The sequence below is a fragment of the Phoenix dactylifera genome, unplaced genomic scaffold, assembly GCF_009389715.1.
Source record: "Phoenix dactylifera cultivar Barhee BC4 unplaced genomic scaffold, palm_55x_up_171113_PBpolish2nd_filt_p 001377F, whole genome shotgun sequence".
NCBI lineage: Eukaryota > Viridiplantae > Streptophyta > Magnoliopsida > Arecales > Arecaceae > Phoenix > Phoenix dactylifera.
This window is the reverse complement of record NW_024068701.1, coordinates 54,005-77,981: the sequence shown is the minus strand read 5'-3', so window position 1 is coordinate 77,981 and position 23,977 is coordinate 54,005. Positions and strand designations below refer to the sequence as shown.

Genomic DNA, 23,977 nt, shown 5'->3' with positions numbered 1-23,977 from the left:
AAAAAGGGGAAGTAGTGTGGACTGTTACCCCTAATGTCACTGGCACAAACATGATTCAACCTTAATTGAGCCTTCAACCTCTAAATAAAACACCATATTCAAACCTAAACATAGCCATTGGGTGAGTGATAGAGGGTTTAGAGATTACAAAATCATGGGTTTTTGTGTTGAGTCTAATTTTACGAGGCTGATCTATATTGGGTCATCTATCGTTTGACCAATTTAAACTCATTTAGTACATGGGTTGGTTCAGGTCTGAGCTGGGTCAGAAAACATATGTGCCAGAACCAAGTTTTCAAACAGGCCATTTGTAGACCCAGTCCTTAACAGTCTAAAATGCTGGGTTGGACTGGGCCTAACTAGGTTAGGTTCATGGATTGACCCAATCCATTTGCAGTCCTAATATCTGATAGAGAATCACAATCCATTGTTCTTATTGCATTAAGACAAGCAGTTCTGCAACTCTGATACATTTCCTCTGTTACAACTTCCGAAATACTAACTTGATATGCCTCGTTTCTCTCTCTCTCTCTCTCTTGTTGAGAAAAAAAACATGCTTGTTAATAATTGAAAAGGAGTGAAAATACATGAATATTCTGAATCTTATTTTTCATGACGAGTCAACTCCTGATTATGAGACCATGCAGATAGATTTATGAGCAACATTGGGAGTCGATATGGTATTGTTTCTGGATCTCGAGAGAATTCCTTATACAATGCTCTTTGGGTTGCACAGGCACTATTGCGCAAGGGGTAGGATTTGCACTCCCTTCTTCCTTACAATGCCCCACCCACCATCACTGATCATCCTGTTTTTTAACTGTGCCATGTGCTTCTACTAATTAAATCTTGTATCCTTGTTATTTGATAATTTCTCAGATCCGCAAAATCTGTGAGCAAGCGAATTCTACTATTCACTAATGAAGATGATCCTTTTGGGAGTATAACAGGGGCAACGAAAACAGACATGATTAGGATGACACTACAACGTGCTAAAGTACTGCTGCTTTGTCATCGACAGAAACACATGCATGAATGCTTGCATGCAAGCATGCATTTGTTTTGTGACTTAGTTTTTTATGCATTAACATTTATTTAGTAAATTATCAGATGTCCTCTAAGTCGCAGACACCCACAGACACACATATGCACAAACATAAGTACACACAAATATGTGCTTGCATTTGTCTTGTGGTTTAAATTTTTCATATCAATATTTACTTAATAACTTCCAATTTCTTACATGTTCTCTAGGACACACAAGACCTTGGCATCTCAATTGAGCTTCTTCCTTTGAGTTGGCCAGATGAGGAGTTCAACGTATCCATTTTTTATGCTGTATGTTTAACCTCTTTCAACAATATCTAATGCTTTCTTCAGTCAAATGGTGTTGGATATGGATTCATTTGCATCAATAAAAAGTATTGCACTCTTGGTATTGCAGGAATTGCTTGGATTGGAAGGTGATGATATATCCCAGTTTTTGCCATCTGCAGGTGAAATGTATGCTAGCTGAACAACTTTGTCTTTTGAAAGTTATTAAGATTTCTAAAAATTGGTTAGTTTCATATAAATTATATTGAACTTGCATATCTCAGTTAGACTCTCCTTCCATCTAATTAACTTGCATGAGTAATTAAAAGACCAAAGTAAGAGTGTCACAAAGGCCAAAGTAGGAGTAATTAAAAGTAACTAATGAAAAGACCGAAATAAGAGTGTCACAAAGGCCTCGTAGCCTTACCTTGTTTAGAAGGCCCTACAATTTCCACAAAGTAGGCCCAACCCGAATTAGCTCTGCAAGCTTTTGTTGCTCATGCCATGTGTTGTATCACAAATGCCTTTTAGAGGGCTACAATCCCTGGGTGGTAGGCCCAACCAAAATTAGCTTTGCGAGCCTTGACAGCCCATAGGCCCATGCCATATGTGTTGAGTCACAAATGTCCTTTACATCATCATTCCTTTAGTTACAATCCTAGAACAGCTTCATGGAATTTAAACCTAGGGGGCTAAGCAATGGTTTTTGAAAGAAAGGAAACCTAAGCTGCTTCTCTTGTCTCTTAAACTTCTACGATTAAGTTGCTCTTCTAGTTTAATTTTCCGTGGGAAAAGGCTCTTGCTTGCTTTACTTTTGAATATCGCTCGCACTTTTTAAAAGCTATTTTACATAATAGCTTGAATTCTTGTTGATAAAAATAATATATAAGAACTATATATACATCAGTTGGTTTGTATCATATTAGATATACACCGTCTGAATTTATTTTGGGCCTAGACATGATAAAGGCATGACTTTCTATCATGCTCTCAACCCGAGATCGTGAGTTGGAGGTTACGGCAACTGTCACATGCTTATAGGAAACTCTCTCCACAAACATGCATGGCATCTCTACATGATATCATAAACAAATAACGAAATAAATTTAGATAACTTTTAATTTAAATAATTAAATCAAAATTAAATGTCTCACAAAATGTGCAATATTCAAAAGTCTTGCATCAAACTTTAACAAAACTGGAACCTAAACTAAAGATGCCAAAATTTCTGGCTCTAGTCGCTCTCCCATAATGCAACCCTAGGTCAAGCTAGTTCTCGAAATCTGTAAAAATAGTAAGATTTCGAATCATGAGCTTCCAGCCCAGTAAACAATGAATACTTTAACTAGATAAATCAATCCATAAGATAAATAATAATATACTAAAAATAAGTATGCAAAATACATCAATTCAAAACCAAATCTAAATAAAATGCTCCTCGGAATCTTTCCCAAGTGAGTGACTCCCTATCGTGTTCATATTTGCATTCCAGCATCCGCCACCAATTGAATGCCTCACCTTGCAACATACAGGATGCATAAAGGATCTTCTCATCATCACGGCATCTTTGAACAACACATGCTTTCTCTATCTCCATAAGCCAATTTTCAGCTTCTAACAGTTCTATAGTCCCCTTAAAAGCTGGTGGAGCCAGCTTCTTAGACTCTGCAATGTTTCTTCACTGCTCTTGCCGCTCTTCACATCCTTGTTGTTGCATTTATCATTGTTGCAGTAACTGTTGCTACAATTGTTGCTGTGTTTGCACTTGTTGTTGCATTTATCATTGTTGCAGTAACTGTTGCTACAATTGTTGCTATGTTTGCATCATTCCAACTAATGTCTGCATTAGTTGGGCTATATTAGGTTCCGGTTGTTTTTTCTGATGGTTCCTAGCAGAATCAATGACTCCTTCCCGTTGATGAGTGCCACCAACCTGTTGGGAAGTGCCACTATCCTGTTGGTTTGATGCCTCTCTAACAACATCTTGAGCAGCCTTTGATGTCCAACGTGGAGGCATCTTAACCTATATCTGTCAGATAGCAGCAAACTCTTAATAAACGTATCAATTAGTTATAAATTTATTAAGATAATTTATGTCACAATCATTATAAATTAACATCCCAGTATTCCTAGTGTCTGTCCACCTACACATCCTATGTCTGACTCTACGGCTTATGATTTATTCACTTACGCTATGATACCATATAAATTGTCACACCCTCAATTTATTACTTCAGCAGCGGCTGATTGGGTTGCCTGTTCATGCATGACTATGCTTATGTCTTATGCTGAACTGTGGCAGCCTTTTGTCTCATCTCTTAGCCACTTAAAAGTGGTGCCATTTTTTATTCATTTGGCTGCTTTGCAGCTAATACATAAAGTAGAATTGTAGGCATGCTTATGACTTACATTAATGTTAGTTTCTAGACAGATATCTGATCCTGGAGGTTTGAGTTACGGAGTTTGCTGAGAATGGTCTGCCCTGTTCCATGATCATGGTCTATTTTATAAGCAACTTATTGTCTACATTCTTAATTTTGCAATCACATGGAATCTTTGTTTAGATTTCATCCTGCTCTTCCTTTGTTGTTTGATTTGGTAATTGTGTATATCAGATTGGAAGATATGACAGATCAGCTGAGAAAACGAATGTTTAAGAAGCGCAAAGTCAAAACCATCAGATTCTCTATTGCAAATGACATCTGTATTGAAGTGAATACATATGCTTTGATCCGCCCAACCTCACCAGGTATATGCGCCACTGTTATCCAAGTGTTTTCGTAGTCTTTTAATTAGGTGTCACGAAGACACTCCCTTGTGATGTTCATATTATTAATTGAGGAATTTGTTGCTTTGTTCTTTTTAGGACAAATAATGTGGCTTGATTCTGTTACTAATCTTCCATTAAAGGTGAGGGTAATACTCTGTAAAAGTGTTCTGCTTCTTGCACCCCCCAAAATATACAAGTATTGTATTTGGTGCTACACAGCCTTGTTTAATCCTGCACCCCCTCTTTTAAATTCATTAAATTATAATTTGAATATTCTTCTATATGTCACTTTTATATAAGGACCTAAGGTAAATGCAATGATAAAAGCAAGGTTGGTGTATTTTGTGAATTTTGGCTTGCTAACCCTATAAATTATTGCTTTGCTAAGAAAGTAACATGTTCAAGATAGAATTGAATGTGTATGTTTGCATATTCTAGATTTCTAGTGCAAGTAGGTTTTGCTGAAAGAGAAAAAAAAATCTCCTAATTTACTGCTATATTATTGTCTAAAATTTAAATGTTAAAGTAAAACTAGGCTTGATGGGCCATTTGGAATATTCTTGTAAAAATATGCAGCATGAAGGAACACTAGATAATCCTGTTTTATTTTTTGCTTGTGTCCATTTTTCATTGGGCTAAAGCAATGTCTATGGAGCAAATACCCATTATTAGTGAACAACATTTCCTTATGTGGCTTTAGATCTATAATCAGAAGTGTGAAACCAGTGAGGTGATGTGTAAGTGAGACAGATACATTCTGATGTCGATAGGCCCATTGATTGATGTCTTCATATCTATTAATTATGCCAGTTTCTATATGAACAAATTCCTCATGCATTTTTCAAATGATATCCTTGATATTGTTGTTCTGTTTTGTTTTTTTTTGTTAGTTTGCCTATTTTAAGATCATTTTCTGCATGTCTTGAGTGATTCGAATTTTGATCTCTGTTGTGTTCGCTTTTGTTTAAAGCTTCTGTATAATCTTGGAAATATCTTGTGAAGTAGGGCCTGTTTGCAGGGCTGGTCTAGGACCTAGCCAATTAAGATGGGATTGTACCATGTCCCAAATTGAAGGCCCAAATTAAATTTAAGGCAATCCTGGGCCAAGCATGGTTCATAACCCTGCTTAAGATCATAGGTGTGTTTATGGTATTAGAAAGTAGATTTTGAAGGTACTTGGACCATCTATTCAGCCAGTTGGCTAAGAGGTTCCTTTGTTTCTGCAACAATTTTTTATGTGACTAGTGACCTTTGATGTTGATCTTCCAGTTATGGTTTTAGAATAATCATAATGTTCATCGGCACCTTCTTTTATCAAGTTTTCCAAAACTGCACCATTTAGGGAGTGAATTTATCAAGTTTGAATAGTGAATGATAAGACGTTTGAAGTCCTTGTGCTTCGTGCGACTTTGAAGGATGCTCTGAAGTCATGAAGAAGAAATGAAGTAAAAGAAAGGGAAATTTGGGCCAAGAGACAGTGAATATGGTGGACAAAGATCAGGAAATGCTACAGATATGGCTCTTTAGGATGCTTTGTACTGCATTCAGTGAACAATCTACTCAGTTGAGGTTATAATTTTCGTACAGCCACTTTATTGAGGCATTTGTCATAGGGACTTTTTCGCTGTGCATACCAATGGGCCTAGTGTGATTGTGGCTGAAAATCTTAAAGTTCAGCCTAGCTTTATTAATGTATTGCGTGGGCCTCAATTGGTAGAACATTCCAAGACCTCTCATTCGTTATCATTTCAATTTTGTGTGTTCACTTGCTATAAAGAAGCAAAACTTCATGTTTGTTCGGTTCAGCTGTTATCTATTTATGACTATGTTGCAGAGTGTGATTACTACTGGAATATCTGAGTGATGGAGATAAGGTCATAATTTTCCAAACCAATTTTAGTGAAGCTATTGTCATAGAGATTTTTTGTATATAATTATAAGTGTCTCTTCAATTTGCAATGACAATTTGACTTCTATAATGCTGCAAGAGAAAATGAATGCTCTTTTAAAGAACTTTTATTATTAGGAGATAACTCCATGTTCATTGAGGTAAGTTTATAGAACTATGTGTTGCAAATGGTGACTGCTATTGGAATTTTTGAAGTTCTTTGTTAGTGTAGTGCTGATCTGCCCCACTGAACTTTTCAGTCAGTTTATTCTTCGGTATCCTTGCAATTTCAATTATTTTTAATAATCTTATAATAATGCAGACCTTCATAGCTTAGAAAATAAGCATGTGCACCACTATATCTGAAGTGATATATCTGCAAAATAATTTAGAACTATGGATGGTCACCAAAAATTTGGGTTATGTTAATGGGTAATCTTTCAATTTTAGTAGCACTTCTTGCAGCTTACGAACATGATATGTGGATTAATATAATTATGTGCATTAATATTGTCATGACCTGAACTTGGCGGTGGAAGCTGAGAGACGTGGCAACTCTCATTCTTTATGCATAAGGATAGGCCCCACGAGCATGCAAGGTGATAACCTATCAACAACAATTTAACCAATTCTAACAACTACCTAACAAACATAGGCAAGCGTAAAGTTTCAAACTATCTAGATTTCTAATAGCTTGGGTTGGCCACACACAAAGCATAAAAATAACCAGAATTAACAATACCACAAGCTAACTATCAAAACAAATCCACATACTAACATGACAACTTCTCAGATACTCCAAGGTTTAACAAGTTCTCCAAAACAACATTTACAAAAGATGGTTTCCCCTAGAAGAAACTAAAGTAACAAGGCTGGGTCCATAGTAGGTCTTGGGTGTTGCTCTAAGCTTACACTCCAAGCACTCCGTGCCCGCTCCTAAGCCTTAGGCTCTGAAAAGAAAGAGATAAATAGTGAGCAAAAAGCCCAAAAAGTATCCAAAATAATAACTAGATGGATCGAGTAAGTACAATAAAAGAAGTTTTTAACAAATTATGGATGCATAAACAAATTAATAGTTAATAAAGATAGAATTTTTGCAATCAATATTTCGCATATATTATCAAATATCAATTTGTAAGCTATTCTCCGAAATAGTTCTCAACTCATCAATCTATGAGACTATGGTCACATTATCCGTGTGGCTTGGTCTAAAGTACCGCATTTAATCCTTACAGAGAAGGTCTACCACATTTAACCCTTGTGGGGTAAGTCCAGTATACTCTATTTAACCTTTGTGGAGTAGCTTTGCCCCACTTAACCTATGCGGAGTAGGTCTAATGTACCACATTGAACCCTTGCGGAGAAGAGAATGGAGAAAAATTAGGGCAGATGGATTTACGGGAGAGAGAAGGGAGGAGATGGGGCGAGTGATGAAGAGAGATGGAGCAAAGGAACATGGGTAGATGGTGGTGGAACGAGAGACAAGCGGTGGTGCTGTGGTGGCGCTCGTGTGAAGAAGAGGAGAGTGAGGGAGGGGGCGTCATGTACGGGCAGAAGAGTGGGTGGTTGTGTGAGAAAGAAAAGAAAGGGGTTGGGGAGGTGGATTTGATTAGGCCTGGGCCCAAGTCTAGTTAGGCTTGGGTTATGGACCGGATTATTCAAAATATAATTGTCATAAGCTATTTGTAAATTATGGTTTCAAATCCCTATGGAATGTCCTGCAAGATGCCAGAACGTATACTGTCCCAAATGTTATGATGGGATTGTCCTGCCACCATAGCATCTTGATTGGCGCGCCCAGAGACATCCCCCATCCCAAGTGTCGGGATGACGCTGGACGGTGATACATCCCATCCCACAAAATTTAAAACCTTGGACAACTATTTTACTAGTCCACCTCATAGATAATATCTCTATTCATAAGTAATGTTAAGGTAAGATCTCAAAGTGCTAACTTTTTAAAGCTGCCTAATTTAATGAATATTTGTCTGATTTAGGATGAGATTCCACGTCTTTTTGAAATTTCAAAGCTTAAATAATCTTTAATAGTGCTGTACTTGTATACACATAGATATACAAGATGTCTCCTTATTGCATATATTCTTGCATCATATATTTGCATCGCTAGCTTATATGCTTGAGAATTTGTAGTCACTCGAACATACTCAAAGATACATTTTATGATTACTTGAAGTAAAAAACACATTTAAAGACATTTCGAAGCATTACCATTAAGTTCCCTTTTTTGTACTATTTAGGCTCTTCTATAGTGCTATAACATATGTTCATTTGTTGGTTTGGCAGACGGAAAGGTCCTTTATATGCGCAGACACTGGAGCTCTAGTTCAGGAGCCGCATACATATTTTCACCCTTATAAGAAGTTGGTATTCATGGCTTGGTTTTTTGCTTGCATGAAATTTTACCTTTTCCATGGCATGTTTACATGTAATTTCTTTTTTATCATTTTGTCTTACTTGTTTCCTACTTTTGTATCCCAAGTTGATAAGATGACTTCTTTTAAGGATGGAAAGTTGGTTACTCTTGCATATATTCTTACTAAAGTCCAACCCAAATGCTTAAGCTAGGTTGATGGGCTTGTGAGTATATGAGGACCGCTAAGGTCCCTTCTCTAACTGGTGTGGTATTATGACCACTTGTTCAACAATTCCTTCATTGATATGATTATTGCTTTACTTTTATAAATTGTCTTGATGATCACGAGATGTGGGACCTTAGTTACCTGAAATGGGATAGAGTGTGTGTATGAGTGGATTCGGTTGTAGGTGCAGGAAACAAATCTATTAGTAAAAGGTACTACGAAGCACTTAGAAGGTAGGTGCAAGAGTCGCGTACCAGCCTTGTGGCCTCCTTCACTGGACCCACCTCCTCTCCCTTGCCTTCTCCCCTGCTCCACCTTCCCCTACACCCTTGAGGAGCTCCCCGCTGGCGAGGACGGCGATGTCGTGTACTGGCCTTGTGGCCATCTGAACAGCTATGCTGGACTTCGCCATGGCCACTGCCGTCTTCGTCCTTGCCCAGATCTGCTCTGTCCTTGAGACCCTTGGTGAACACCCTGACCACGAGGCCATCAACGATGCTCGATCTCCCCACCAGCTCGTTGAGCAGCTCCTCTCGTAGTTAAGAACAAAAAAGAGTGAACCAAACATGTTTTCTGTTGCCAGAAATCTTAAAAAAAATGGAAGAGAATTCCTATTTCCTTTTTTTTTAAAAAAAGAAAAGTGTTAACGATGCCAAACACAGCCTGAGAGTATAATTTTATCGTGTTCGCTGACTCTTTTGAATTAGTTTGTTTGCCTTATAATCTTATATTTTTGCAGTGAAATCATAAAATTTTCTATGGATGAACTATCTAAGATAAAGAACATTTCAGACGGTCAGCTTCACCTTTTAGGATTCAAGCCATTGGATTGTTTAAAAGATTATCACAATTTGAGGCCATCTACATTTATTTTTCCAACTGATGAGGTGAGAATGCTGCCTTTTATTTTGATTAAAGCTTAAAATTTCATTCATGGATTCGGTAGTGTTTTGGTATGTTGCTTGCTAGAATGTTAATTGCTTTGATGAAATTGTATTGTGACCATGAACTCTGATGACATGATCATCAATGGCAAAAGACTTGAGGAACCATTAGTGATTTTCTGAAAAGATTCTTTTATGAAATATTTATGTAAATTATTCTCATATGGTACGAGACACACCATAAGGGGAACAAAAATCTAATGTTTGCTTAGTGAATGAAATCCAAAGGCAGTGCTATAGTTAGGGTTGATAGAGCGAAACAGTCCTTATTTGTGGTAGGGTTTGTGTGAAGAATTTCAGGTGAAGGCTTTACTTAATTCCAATACTGCAGCCACATATGAATTTAGGCCAGGAATGTGCCACCTATAGCTCTGCGTAACCTTGATTTATGGTCATTCACATATAAGGGGAATCATATGTACACCCTTTTTGGTAGATGCATTTTAATATGGTCATCTCTCCCTGGACATGCTCTAGAGGGAGATAAGACCAAGTGCTTGTTGGGAAAAGGAAAATATATCAGTTTGATATAATAGACAACCCTATTTTGCCTCTCTTTAGCCCCCCATCTATCTGCTCCTGCTGCTTGGGAGCCCTATCACTGCAACAAATGTTACAAGGTTGGTGTCTATGGCGATAATGCTGCAGCTTGTCCACCTAACTTGCCGCTGCAATCCATTGCAATCAGTTCTCCGTCGCCATTGGGTTCTCCTTGACACTTGCAAGCCGGATCCCACCTATTGTTCTGAAGTGCATGGTCTAGTCCCCTGCTTGCTGCCTCTAATCTTTTCCCTCGAGACTTAGGCCCATGATATCCCACCCACTGTGGACTTTTCAAACCTGCTCTCTGCCTTGTTTAAGATAGTTGATTCGACCAAATTCAGATTTTGTCTTTAATGTCTTTAATGTGGGATTTTGGGCTGGGATGAATAGTCCTTAAGCATTCAAATTCTAAGTTTGAAACAGGATAACAAATGACATTTCTTCGTTGTATGTGCTACTTCAACAACTTATGATTTGGCATTCTTATCGAAATTGATAGATTTCATTGATGCTTATTGAGTAGTGCATGCATCTAGAAGTCTCAAACTGACTTATCATCCGAGGAAGGAATGTGCGGGACAACTAGTCTAAAAGGATTTACATGGTTTAGTTCAAGCTTAGGAGAGAGCTAAAAGACTAGTTGTTTTGCCATATGATATGAAATGTCTTTAATATTTGTATTGTTGATTATTCTGTCATTATTAAATGTTGAAGTTCACTTTAAGTTGATAATGTAAACGGCCTATTACATTCCGTGAGCGAAATCACTTGGAATGGACATATCCAATTTAGGTTGATCTTCCATATGTTTTGTTGCATATATTATTTATTTATGTCTACCAAAGGGAGCTTTCTGTTCAGACTTCAGTGTTCAATTATCCATTGTTAGATATCAAATGCCCCCCTCTCTCTCTATCTCTCTCACACACAAAAAAGAAAGCTCATAAGCTTACTGTTACATTTGGTGTGATTAATCGCATTTTTCATATGATGCAGGAAATTGTTGGAAGTACTCGCATTTTCATTGCTTTACATAGGTCAATGTTACGCTTTCAACGGTTAGTACGTAATAGCTAATTCTTGTAATAGCTTAAGGTGGAGCAGAAAATCTAAATCATTGCTCGCATAGAAAATATAAGAAGTATCGATATCTTTTTTAGCAAGTACTAAGACATTTTCTGTTTTCATTATCTGGCTGGCTTGTATTATTCGTCATTGTAGTTTTGAAGTGCCAGTATTATTTTGGTTCTATATTTGTAGACTGAACATATGTTTTTGTCTGAAACTTCCTTTTTCACTTTACATAAGCTTTCCTATTTGTTGACAATCCTTGTTTCATTCATCTGGAATTGACTCTCTGAATTCTGTGTTAAAAATTTCTTCGTAGCAAGGTTCATAATTAAGGTGCAACATCCCTCACTCCCGATGTTGAGCCTTTCTAGTATCTTTTTTTCTCGGCATTTCTGGTAGTATAACCATGGTATCCAAGGAGATCAGCTTACAAATTTCTTATTGCTAAATTTAGACAATTCTGTTGACCTGGCAGATAACTCAAGCTGCATTCCATTCACTTTATTTTGATCAAACTGATTTGTGAACCTTCATCCCCTACTGCTTTCTTTCATGATAACCATTTAAGATTCATTTCACTAATGTCATTAATCAAGACACATTTTATTTGTGAGAAACATAAAGGGGCCTCAATGGACAGCTGCAGCTACTTCTCCTAGGTACTGAACATTCTTTAATACATTATTTATATTGTATACATAGATAGGTTTATGTATGCCTTGAATTTTCTTTCCCCCACCTGATAGCCTCTCCATCATGGTTTAAAGTGCCGAAACGAATTGTTTTGGCGTAGCCTAGTCTGAAATTGGCCAATTTTTTTTGGTTTCAGTCAGTTTTGCTAGTTTTGTCCAAGTTTCAGCCGAAATTGACTGAAATTAATGCTTTTGATCTTTTTTCTTTGGTTTAATAAGTATATATGTTCAACCTTTTCTAATATTTTGTTCAATTTGTTAATATTTTTGAAATGTCACAGTCGTCTAAGGCTCTGATTTTTTAAGCTATGTTACTTTGGCTAAGCTTTGTCACTATAGTGGGCAAGATGCAGTCTTGATGTGTCTTCACTAATTGGAAAGAGATACATGTTCCTATGATTCTCTCTTACTTGCATGAGTGCTTTTTTCTTCTCTAGTTCTTTAGCATAAAATAATATAATAAAATAAAATAGTGAAATAAAATAGGTTTTTGTTTAGATGGATCTTTCTTGCTTAGATGGGTTATTCTAATAAATAAAGGGAAATATGCTTAAATGATTTTTTTTGGTAAATAAATGAATTTTTCATGTTCAGCTGATGAGTAAAATGAAATACAATAAAATGTGCTTAAATGTTTTTTATCTTACTTAGTTGAGTTATTAAAATGGAATAGAATAGAATAGAATATGCTTAGAGAAAAGTTTAATTAATTGTAAAAATTAGAGAGAATACGAGAAATTATAAAAAATAGAGAAAGTAAGGAAATTATTAGAAAATAGTAAAAAAATGTAGGAAAATTATAGGAATAGAGAAAAGTATAATATATTTATTGTATTAGTAATTTAGTTTCAACGTGAAACCATCCAAACTATGTAAATTATGCTCCTAAGTCCTAACTAACTCAAAATACAACAAATGATGTGAAATAACTTTTCTTGATGTTTCTTCTTAATTTTTTATTGGAATCTTTCTCTAAACCTCTTTGACCCAAACTGGGAGCTAAACTATCAAAACTACCAATGTCAAAGTTCTATCTAGATGACCAAAACTGGAACCCAACCAAGTTTTAGAACCTTGTTCTTGATATATTCCAGTACATATATAATTTTACCTGTAAAATCATGTAAAGGTTTTGAGGTATGGTTCCATACCTGCCTATAACTTAAGGCCTTATTTGGCATTACTTTTGGAGGGTGAAATAGTGTTACTTGAAGAGCTTTTGGTCCTCTTGGGTGATTTTAAGGTGCTTGGTAAAAAATTTTGAAACAACTTTCTAGCTCATCCAAAAGCTGAAAAAGGTCTACAAGAAAAATTATAACATAGTATAGTATAATGTAATATAATAATATTATCATAATATTAAATTATATTATATAACATTATAAAAATATTATACTATTATCATCATTATTATTGCATTATAATAATCATGTTATATCAATATAATATTATTATACACTAATAATATTATAATATAATATATTCATATCATACTAAAATAATAATATCTCATTATTATAATATAATATAATAATATTATTAAAGTATTGTTGTATTTTATGATAAATTTAAAATTTTATATCTATTATATTATTTAGGTTAAATATCAAAATAAATAATTTATACATTAGGAATATTTCATAATAACAATTTTAAATTGTACAAATGGTTATGCAACTAAAGGCACTATATAATGCCCTATATTATCATTTTTTGATACTAAAAGTATTTTGTCAGTTTGGTTACCAAATAGATATTAAAGTTCCACAACACTTCAGATTACCAGACAGCAAACGACTTTTTATTAAAAGCTCTACTGACCAAAGCTCTATAAACAAAAGCTCTACTACCTACAACAGTGCTAAATGGGGCCTAAACCCTTCTAGTGTTTTCCTACATGGATATGTCCTTAGCTATGAAAGTCAAGTACGGACTTTGTAAACTTGTCATTACTAGGTAAAATGTAGGAAAAAAAGATTAAAGAATTTTGTAAAAGGACATACGCAATTATTGAAAGTAAATGCTGATCTTCCTAATAAAGATGGACATATGCAACTCAAACTTGCAATGACAAAAAAGAATGCCTCCATTTGCATGCAAATTGTACAAGCAAAGATGATTCTTATTTTTTCCTTCTGCATTCACCTGTAAGTTGAGGTATCCTTTGGAAGGGATTGAAGCGTAGAATGAAAGATGAAGAAGAAATGATCCATGCAATGCTTTTGCAAAGATAACATAAGGCTGCTCATTGTGAGTGATATGTTAGAGTTGACTATGCGTGTTTCTACTCTTTCACTACTGAAGTGTAGTCCCATTGAATGACAAAAAAGAATGCCTCCATTTGCATGCAAATTGTACAAGCAAAGATGATTCTTATTTTTTCCTTCTGCATTCACCTGTAAGTTGAGGTATCCTTTGGAAGGGATTGAAGCTTAGAATGAAAGATGAAGAAGAAATGATCCATGCAATGCTTTTGCAAAGATAACATAAGGCTGCTCATTGTGAGTGATATGTTGGAGTTGAATATGCGTGTTTCTACTCTTTCACTACTGAAGTGTAGTCCCATTGATGAGTTTGCTGTGCACATAGATAACTTGGTTCGAGTATACTCGGTTGCCTGCTGCTAGAGAGTGAGGTGGATGGCATAAAACTGGTCATGATTTATGGGAAAAAATAATTTTAATCATGCTATTTGAACAGAGGTTTTAGAAAAAGATTCATACTTGGTGCTTGATTAAGAAACTGTTATTTTCTTCTTGGATGTCCACGAGCTAAAGAACGACCAACATATATAAAATAGCTGGCGCAGAGGATTTAAATCTGTGATAACAATGTAGTCCTCATGTATAAGAAGTTTGAGAGGCCATAGGGTTACAAGAACATTTGCTTAGTTATTGCACCATCCCTTTGCAGGGACTTATCTTGCTAACGAATTTGTCTGGCTCATTCTGAAATCTTTGTATGTGCTGAATCATTTTCCTTGACATGAGTGATGTTGGAGATTCTATGTACCCTTGCTGTGGTAGTTGAGCATTTAGTTTGAGGAATTTCATAAGGCTCAAAAAGTCTAATTAAAGTGAAGTAAGTTTTCTTGGATAGCCAGTTGAAGTCTTCTCTGCAGTTATTTGGCCTCATCCTCTAATACATCTTGAGCATGGATAGTAAGCAAATAGTGCCTCACCTGTTTGTTCAAGTACTCTTGAGCTAATCCCAAAGTTTGACTAAAGATCCTTTCTAAGCTATGCTGTTGATGAGTTTGCTTGTATGAACATATGTTTTCTGGCAGAAACAAACAAAGATATGCAATAATAGTGTAGTGAAAAGTTGAGCAACACATTTCCCAAGTTAAATCCCACTTTGCCAGGTATAATGAGTCACCCTCTCAATGCCCTTGCATGAGAGCTGGAACTGAAGCAAAAGTGTTGACCGCAAACATTTTAGGACTATTAAGGATATATCGAAAGGTTCTTTATGTCGCTTGAAAATGGAAATGTATAGAACATGTAAAGATTAGCATCCGTATCTGCAAAAGTGTATTCTAGTCTTGTGGATTAAGATAGTGAAGCCTGCTTATTGTGCTGTGATCTAAATTCTAAAGTATGGTTTGAAAGATCATCGCATTTTTTATTGTTAAATTTTTAGTCATCAATAACAAGGTAGATTATTTTGATTCTTCTATTGGTACAAGTTATTGATTCCAAACATTATCAACAATATATATGACAATAGCACTTATTGATGTTCTCATAATGCTCCTAAATGGAGAATTTCCATATATATGATAGGAGGCCAGAATCCAATAAAGTAATGAAACTGATTTGAGAAGAATTTGATGCCTTCCCTTTCCCTTTTTCTTTTTCCCCAATCTTGAACCCAGTATATCACTAAAAAATATTTAGAATATATATACCAGAAAAGCGGAAACATGGGAAAAATCAAGAGATATAGTTGGTCTTGACCTTGCAATCATACTAATATAGCTTTTAGTGGGCCTTTACTTGTATATTTAATCTATAGCATTAAGTTTAACAATTATCAATTGTTCTTTGGCACCAATTGCCTTTAGAAATTGGTTCAATGTTTTCCTTATGCTTAATTATCACTTTGATCTATACAGCAGAATTGGTCTTATTATCGTCACATTTGACTTTAATATTTCTATCCTGGTTATCATCTTTTATATGAAGCTCTCTTCGGTATTAGTCAGTGCATTTCTTCACATCACCTAACTCTATATCTACTAGAACTATTTATATGCATATCTATGCTGGAATCTAAGTACAGAGAAAATAGTAAAATGAATTTGGCAATGTTATTGAACTGACGAGAATGCTGTATCACATTGGATGGGCAAATAATTGGTCACACTAGCATTTAAAGTCTTCGTGGTTTAACAAAATATTTATTTTTTGCTGTTGCTACATGTATTGACTCTAGCAATATTTTTCAGGTTTGCACTTGCATTTTATGGAAGTTTATATCATCCCCAGCTGGTTGCCCTTGTTGCGCAAGTAATATTTTCCACTGGCCACAATGCCTGTACATATATATGTATATATTAGGTTGCAAAGTCGTCATTCAATAGAGTGAAATTTTCATAGTTACAGTTGTTGTGTTATTGTTGATATTGCATCGGAAATCATGTTAAGAGAGCGAGTTGATCTAGCTTCTTTCCATTGGGCTTGGAGCCTCAATCCTAGCGAAAAGGAAGCAATAGTGAACCTTTTAAATCAAGGATCCACCTTTTGATCATGATCTGCAATACTTAAAGTACCTAAACAACCAATCACATGTTTTGAATTATCTAACTTATGCATCTACTGGACCTAAAATGGACAGTAGCAATAGAATTAGTTTGCTAAAATGTGCTGTAGGATATGTTGAGATCCAGACTATCTGGATCTATACAAATTAAAAACCAAAATAGATGATTTGAGAATTTTGAGTGCTTGTAAACCATAAAATAAATCAAAACATTACACTATGTTGTAAATATTATCTATGTTGGATATCTACAGAACTTTTGATTTTGGTTTTTCTAGGTATTTTAGATGTTGATTTTGCATTGGTGGTATTTGAGCTTTAATTGTATCAGAAGAGTACCAGTTCACCCACCTCTTTTAACGCTTGTACATGTATGTACATACATATGTGCTTATGTGTATCCATAACACTAAATTGAAGTTGTATATGCACGTTCGTAAAAGCGAGTACCTTGCTTTTAGAATCTGATGTTGAGCACCATAATTTGAGATCTTACCGCTTCATGCAGGGTATAACCATTTCTTTTAGATATCATAATTTGAGATATAATACGGGATGAACACTTGCACCATGTGGTAAATTGCACTCCACACTTTGCAGGGAAACGTTTCGGGCATCCAAATAATTATTTTGGTTATAAATAGCTGATTATTGGTGTTAGACATGTATCAACAGTTGCAAGGATATTGATTCTTTTAGGAATCTTTTATACATTCTTCAAAATGAATAATCCCTTCTTTATCAGAAAGAATATTATAGTTCTTTACCCCAAATCTTAAGGAATCCAATAATGTTGTATACTTTTTTTTACTCTAATCTGCTGGATTATTCAAACATATCCGGGAAGTATGACATATAAGAGTAGGAAGGCAAGAAGGATGGATGACCTTGTAAATGCTGGATCAACTATGCTGTTAGGATATGTTATTTTTTCTGGATTAACCACTGTTGCTTTCACATACCCAGAGCTAGTTGTTTCACACTTTTATGCATGTGTAGTCTCTTGATTATTTTTATTTCACGAGAAGCATGTGGAGACAATGTATTATCAAGAAAATTACTTAACATCATTAATTTGAACAAATATTTTTTTCTTTAGGATTATTTTTAAGAGGTCTGCTTTCAGAATTTATTGCTGAGATCTTGATTACTATCAGTCTAGTAAAGTATCAAATTATGGAGTCATGCAATGAGAATATAGTCCTGCAACGATTGTTGTGGAATTTTAAAATTTTGAGTCTGATTTCCTTGCAGAATGAAAAGCAAAGGAACTTAGCATTATCATGATTCTTAAATTGAAAACTATATCTTTGTCGAATAACTTACAAATTGAAAGTAAAGTTCTGTAATAACAGGTAATGTTCACTTGAAAATAACACTTATAAAATCTGTATTTTGTGATAAGAACTGAAGGGACATCGAGTTTCAGAAAAATCACAAGATCTCTAATCCTTATTCTGGCAAAAATAATAAGTTATTGTAAAAAAATAATAACTTATGCGAAAGGCTTCTTTGTGAATTTCAGTGTCATTCTAAAGTGCTTGTTTGTATATTTTGTTCCTGAAGTGCTGAATTCAACTATGTATTGAATAACTATCTAGTGAAACTAGCTAAATAAATGCATTTAAACAGGATGAAATAACCAGTTCAAGTGGTCAAGTGGAGCCTCCTGGAATGCATATGATATATCTTCCATATTCAGATGATATTAGACATGTTGAAGAGGCAAGAAAACTTGCACTTTGATTATTGTTCAGTTCTCTTTTTTGATTTACTAATTTACTAATCCAAGTTAATTTGCAGCTTCATATGGCTGTTGATGCTAATGCACCACGTGCCACAGATGATCAAATCAAGAAAGCCTCTGCTTTGTCAAGACGTATAGATTTAAAAGACTTTTCAGTCTGCCAGTTTGCAAATCCTGGTATTAATCAACATCCTATGATTTCTTTTCCATTCTAATAAAACGTACAGTTATTAACAATCTATCATGAGCATCATACATTTTTAGAAGTATGTGCATTCTCTGTCCACTATGGGACACCATATTCTGGAAGCGAAACTGGAAAATTAGTCATGATAATTTATTGATGCAGTTGACTAGGTCATTAATAATAAACCATGCATCCAAAGAATTAGGTCAAATTCATATGGAAATGAAAAAAACAACTCTCTTCTTTCTTTTCCTCGAAAAAAAGAAAGAATAGAAAGTCCTTTTCCCTAAGGCATGTGTTTCTTTCTGTTCTTTCCATCCTTTATTTACCTTTTTCTTTACCCAGTGTAAATTGTAGCACATAAAAATATTCCTTTTCATTTGTAAGCACTAACAAACAGAATGGTCAAGTTTTTAAACCAGTTCTTGAAAATTTTCGAAGTTCATCTACCATTTGATTGCTTTCAAGCTGACTTCATCAGCTAATGTTTACCTTCCCAATTGCATGATTGTTAGCCTACATGGCTGAGTCAAATGAGCCAATCAAGATTACTTCAGATATACCTAAACACGTTGAAGGTAATTTAACTCATAAAATAATTTTTTTATTCTAAATTTTATAAAAATAGTGCTAATTAAGTGCTTCAAGATTTTTTGAAAACTTCTATTTATTAATTATATATGTGTAATGTCGAAAGCAAGGTTTTCGTACCAGCACCTAACCGGTATTTTGGCCGTATTGAGTGTCGGTACAATATTGTCAGTCCACTCCTTAGCGGCATTATGCGGGCATAGCAATAGTGAATATTAGTTTCTTACCGATCCAATAAGCTATGCCTGATATTAGGGCTGCCAATGGACCGGGGTGGGTCAGGTCAGGCTTATATCTGAAGCAAGTCCAGATTTTAGAACTTAGGCTTGAGCCTGGCCTGGATAAAATAAAGCATGAGGGCCTAGGCCTGGGCCCAACCCTACTGTGGGTTATATTTCAGGCTGGGGCAGGTCCAAGTTAGGCTCCTATTTATTTTGAACCAAAAACCCATCTAGGTCCAGCTTGGAATAAATCAGGCCACCTTAATTTTTGACCGAATTAGGCTTTTGGGTTAAAATTCCAATCCCGATCCTGGTTTTTCATGGGCTGGGCTATTTGGCCCATGGACAGCCCTACCCGATATTGTCCAGACTTAATATCAATATTTAAATAATTAAATGACATTAGAGCTGCGATGGAACTTCTCATGTTTCTAAGGTCCACTTAGTTCAATGTAACAAATAAGTTAAGTCATGCTCCAAATAAGGTAGGATTTAAGGTAGGATGTGGGAGAGGTGCAATCAGAAAGAGGAAGAGGATCTACCCACAAGCATTTGTCTACCCACCTAGATATGTTCATGTGACAATACATTTGATACTATATATTATATATCTCAGCTTTTTGTTAGTGTTCATTATTTCTTTTTTTTGTTTTCTTTTGGAAAAGCTCATGTTTTATTTGTGATGATTTTATTAGTAAATTCTGTTTACACATTTGAGACATGATTTCAATATTCAAAAAATAATTAAATGATATTTAGAGCTCCTATGAAACTTCCTAGTTTTTGCAGGCCCACTTAATTCAATGTAACAAATAAGTCATGGTCAAAATAAGATAGGAAATATTATTGATATGCTTGAACTAGAATCTTGTGCTCAAAATAAGTTGTCACCAGTTGCACCTACACATGAAGAAAGAGTTGCATCCCCACTTAATTCAATGTAACAAATAAGTCATTGTCAAAATAAGATAGGAAATATTATCGATATGTTTGAACTAGAATCTTGTGCTCAAAATAAGTTGTCACGAGTTGTACCCATACATGAAGAAAGGGTTGCATCAGAAAGCAATCTAAACTTGTGCCCAGCTTCTGAAGGATCCGAAAGTTATTTCACCTATTATCTCACAATTGACTTACTCTCTTGATGATGGATCCGAAAGTTTATTTTTGGCTGGTTTTTTATGAGGGTCCATCATTGTCTTTTACTTCTAACCTTCAGCCTGTCACATCATAGAATATCACTGGTATAAACCGAAATGCAGATTGATGCCCATCAAATGGATGCAGAACTGGCCATCCTACTTTGCAAATTTTTGGCCCTGATAACTCTGACATAAAATATTGTAATGTTTCTCTGTCCAGCTTTACAAAGACATTATGGGATACTGCAAGCCTTAGCTTTGGGTGAAGATGAGATGCCAGAAATCAAAGATGAAACCTTACCTGATGAAGAAGGCCTGTCTAGGTGACTCGTCTGCTGTTTGCTGCAATATTTCTTCTTTTATGGCCTTCAATTTGATTTATCAACTGTTATTGATGTTCCATTTCTATAATCCTAAATTCAGTCAAACTTGTGCTATTATCTGCAGGCCAGGAATTGTCCGTGCACTTCAAGAATTCAAAATATCTGTTTATGGTGAAAACCATGATCAGGAGGAAGCCAACACCGCAGCTGCAAAAGGGTCTGGAAGTGAAGCTTCTAGAAAGCGTAAAGCAATGGCTGAAACTGCTGCAAGGGAGAGTGCAAGTTATGATTGGGCTGATCTTGCAGAAAACGGAAAGGTGAGAGTGTGTTTATTGATTTAGGCTACGGTTCTTCTAATTTTGTTCTTTGGTAAAGGTGGCCATAAACAGTTAAAGAGTATTTAAATTAGTTGTCGTAGGGGGCTGGACAGCTAAACATAGTTCTATATTAAAAAAAAAAGGACATTATTTGATTTTTGTGGCCAAGTTTTGCTACCTCAGTGCCGAATCCTGTACCGGTACTATCCTATTACATTATTGGTATGCGGTATGGTACGGTAAGATTCAGCATATCGAGTGTCGTTACGGTATGGTATCATGTACCGGTACAGTACTGTATGCTCGATATGATACATTACCGACCAGTTTGGCGAACCTTGCTCATGACTAATGATAATTTTCTATTTTCTGATTTTATTTGTATGCAGCTGAAGGATCTGACCGTGGTAGAGTTAAAGTACTACCTAACTGCTCACAATCTCCCAGTTACTGGGAAGAAAGAGGCCTTAATCAGCAGGATCTTAACTCACTTGGGCAAGTAAATTTTTGTTGAAGCTGTACTGAAATGTCATGCAGCTTGCTAAGCACCGTGGAAGGGCCCTTTGCAGTTGACCTAATTGCTTGAAGCTGGGTTTTCTTTGGCAACCAAAGTAGCTCATCGGTTTTGTTATAATATTGCTGTAAAAAGATCCTCGCTTCCCTTTTCCCCTCTTTTCTGTAAATGAAAGGTAGCAAATAGTACAAGCTACAGTTTCTAGGATATTAATTATTTTAAGTAGTCTAAAGCTCTGCATTGGCGGAAAAGTGACGATTTTAAGGATGCTAGAGTAGCTGAAGTGTTATAGCTACATAATTTGCAGAAAGAGGAAAGAAGTATCCTAACAAGTTGACATGTACGTAAGAATGGACGGACGTGATGTCAGATGAACTTTCAGTGAGAATGGGATGATGAAAAGTTAGTGTTGACCTTGTGAGTGTTAGTGTGGCATGAGCATCTACTAAGTTGCCTGCCTCTATTATTAGTTTACAGCATACCTTAAACCGTTTATACAAGTTCAAAATCTGTTCTGTATCAGTTCTGTTGCTGGAAATTGGACCCGGAGGCAATCTTCGGTCGAGGGAGAGGAAGCTGCGGGTCACCACGGCGGGGCGGCGACCAGTCGGCGGGCGGCGTCCTCCGTTCGGGGTGGCCGGAGAGAGGGAGCAGGGGGTCCTCACGGCGGGGCGGCGATCCGTCAGCGTGCGGCGTCCACCGTCTGGGGTGCCTGCAGGCAAGCCGGTGGCCGGGTTTTCCGGCGCCGGCCCTCCGACGCTCAAGTCAGGGAGGGGGCAAAGTGTGTAGAGAGGAGATAAACAGTGTTTGTAGGGCGCGGAATTTTCCAACCCCCTCCTGAGAAGCCAAGGCTCCCTTTTATAGGTGGGGGTCGGTTTACCTGTGATGTAACAGGGCGGGGCCATAGTACGGCTCGGCATGCGGCTCAGGTCGGCGCACGGTTAGGCGAATTATTGTGCTGATGTCGGCGGCGAGGGCGTCGTACGACCCGAACCAGTACGCTACCAGGCGAATCATTGCATTGGTGTTGGAGGTATGGCCGAGATCAGAGACTTATCATGGTTGATCAGACTCTGCTGGGCTAACTTGCCGTGGAGAGCTGAGAGTCCGTAGATGACAGGAGCCATACGCATTAAATGTGGAGTAAGCCGGAGATCCGCATTAATTGCAGAGTAGGCCGGAGATCCGCATTAATTGTGGAGTAAGCCGGAGATCCGCATTGATTGTTGAGTGAACTGGAGGTTTACAGTAGCCATGCGCAATAAATGCTGAAGCAGCGGCAGGATATGGTCCTCGGAGGAGTACGACCGTAGTAGGTGGCTGACAAGGGTAGACCTTGAGCATCAGGATTTTCCTAAGTCGGAGGTCTCGAGGTCGGATGTCTTGAGGTCGGGCGTTCCGAGGTCGGACGCCGACTTTGGCTGTTCAGGGTCGGCGATTGTGCGGCTTCTTGGGGCATTCGTGTCACTTGGGGGGAAAAATCTTATTCCCCCAACACTACCCCCCGACTTCCGAGTTCGAGCGGCTTGCGGGCTCGGACGTGGGAAGTAAAGTCTATCATTAAAGTTGGGGGGCGAATCTCGTCCGCGCCCTCGTGTTTCTCGGAGTTTTCATGGCGAGACCTGCGCCCTTGGGCGTTTCGAGGTTGCTTTATTCAGCGAACTTATGGTGGAGCTCGTATCCTTACGTTTCTCGGAGCGGATGTAACGGGGGTGGCGTCTCTTGGATCGCCAAGATCGCTTCGTACGGCGGACCCATGATGAGGGTCCTCGGGCTCAACGAGGCGGCGCCTCGATCCCGTAATCGAGACTCCCCGCTTATTAATGAGTGTGCCGTTACGGGGTTCAAAACGGACACGCAGCATGATCTGGGAAGTGCTAAGCCAGTTGGATAAGACCCCGAGCCTGTGCTGGCTGAAGGTCCCGAGGTCATCACCGTGGACGACCCCGCGAATGTTGCTGCCGCCGCTTAAGACTCGGCGTATTTTTTCTTTTTCATTGTATTCGAGGTCGGCTCTTGAATGGCCGACCTCCAATTTTGTAATTGGCCTTCCGGCCCTTTGTCAATGAAAAAATACTTTTGTCGTTCTGTGCTCGTCTTTCCCTTTCTTGTCGTGAATGAGGCTAGAGCCTTAGCTAACCGCCTCGACGACCTCTAACTTTGTATTTTAGTTTTCGGGCTGCTTAACGAAGTTGCCCTTTTTCCTGAGTTATATCTTGGCCTTCTCGGATTTTAGTCATTCCGACCAAAGGGAGCTCCGAGCTTAGGTTTCTAGAAAATTTCTCTAAGTCCTATAACTCGGATCTTAGAATCGCAGAATCTGCCATGCCTGGCCTTTAGGCTACTAAG

General features: G+C 37.0%; 1 protein-coding gene across 2 annotated transcripts in view; it reads left to right on the top strand.

The window, feature by feature from the left end:
* Positions 1–22,041, top strand: part of LOC103704542 (ATP-dependent DNA helicase 2 subunit KU70) — a 29,878-nt gene extending 7,837 nt beyond the window's left edge. Inside the window, exons 5-19 of one of the 2 annotated variants that reach the window (XM_008787881.4) lie at positions 648–753; positions 880–997; positions 1,255–1,338; positions 1,445–1,503; positions 3,930–4,063; positions 4,181–4,224; positions 8,277–8,353; positions 9,312–9,459; positions 11,056–11,117; positions 16,273–16,333; positions 18,219–18,311; positions 18,390–18,510; positions 20,695–20,797; positions 20,922–21,114; positions 21,504–22,041. In XM_008787881.4, coding sequence (XP_008786103.2) covers positions 648–753; positions 880–997; positions 1,255–1,338; positions 1,445–1,503; positions 3,930–4,063; positions 4,181–4,224; positions 8,277–8,353; positions 9,312–9,459; positions 11,056–11,117; positions 16,273–16,333; positions 18,219–18,311; positions 18,390–18,510; positions 20,695–20,797; positions 20,922–21,114; positions 21,504–21,617 — 1,517 coding nt within the window. In that variant the 3' untranslated portion in view covers positions 21,618–22,041. Of the gene's footprint in view, positions 1–647; positions 754–879; positions 998–1,254; positions 1,339–1,444; positions 1,504–3,929; positions 4,064–4,180; positions 4,225–8,276; positions 8,354–9,311; positions 9,460–11,055; positions 11,118–16,272; positions 16,334–18,218; positions 18,312–18,389; positions 18,511–20,694; positions 20,812–20,921; positions 21,115–21,503 lie in introns of those variants that run through there. The other variant, XM_039122146.1, reaches the window with a different exon arrangement.
* The last annotated feature ends 1,936 nt before the right edge of the window (positions 22,042–23,977 follow it).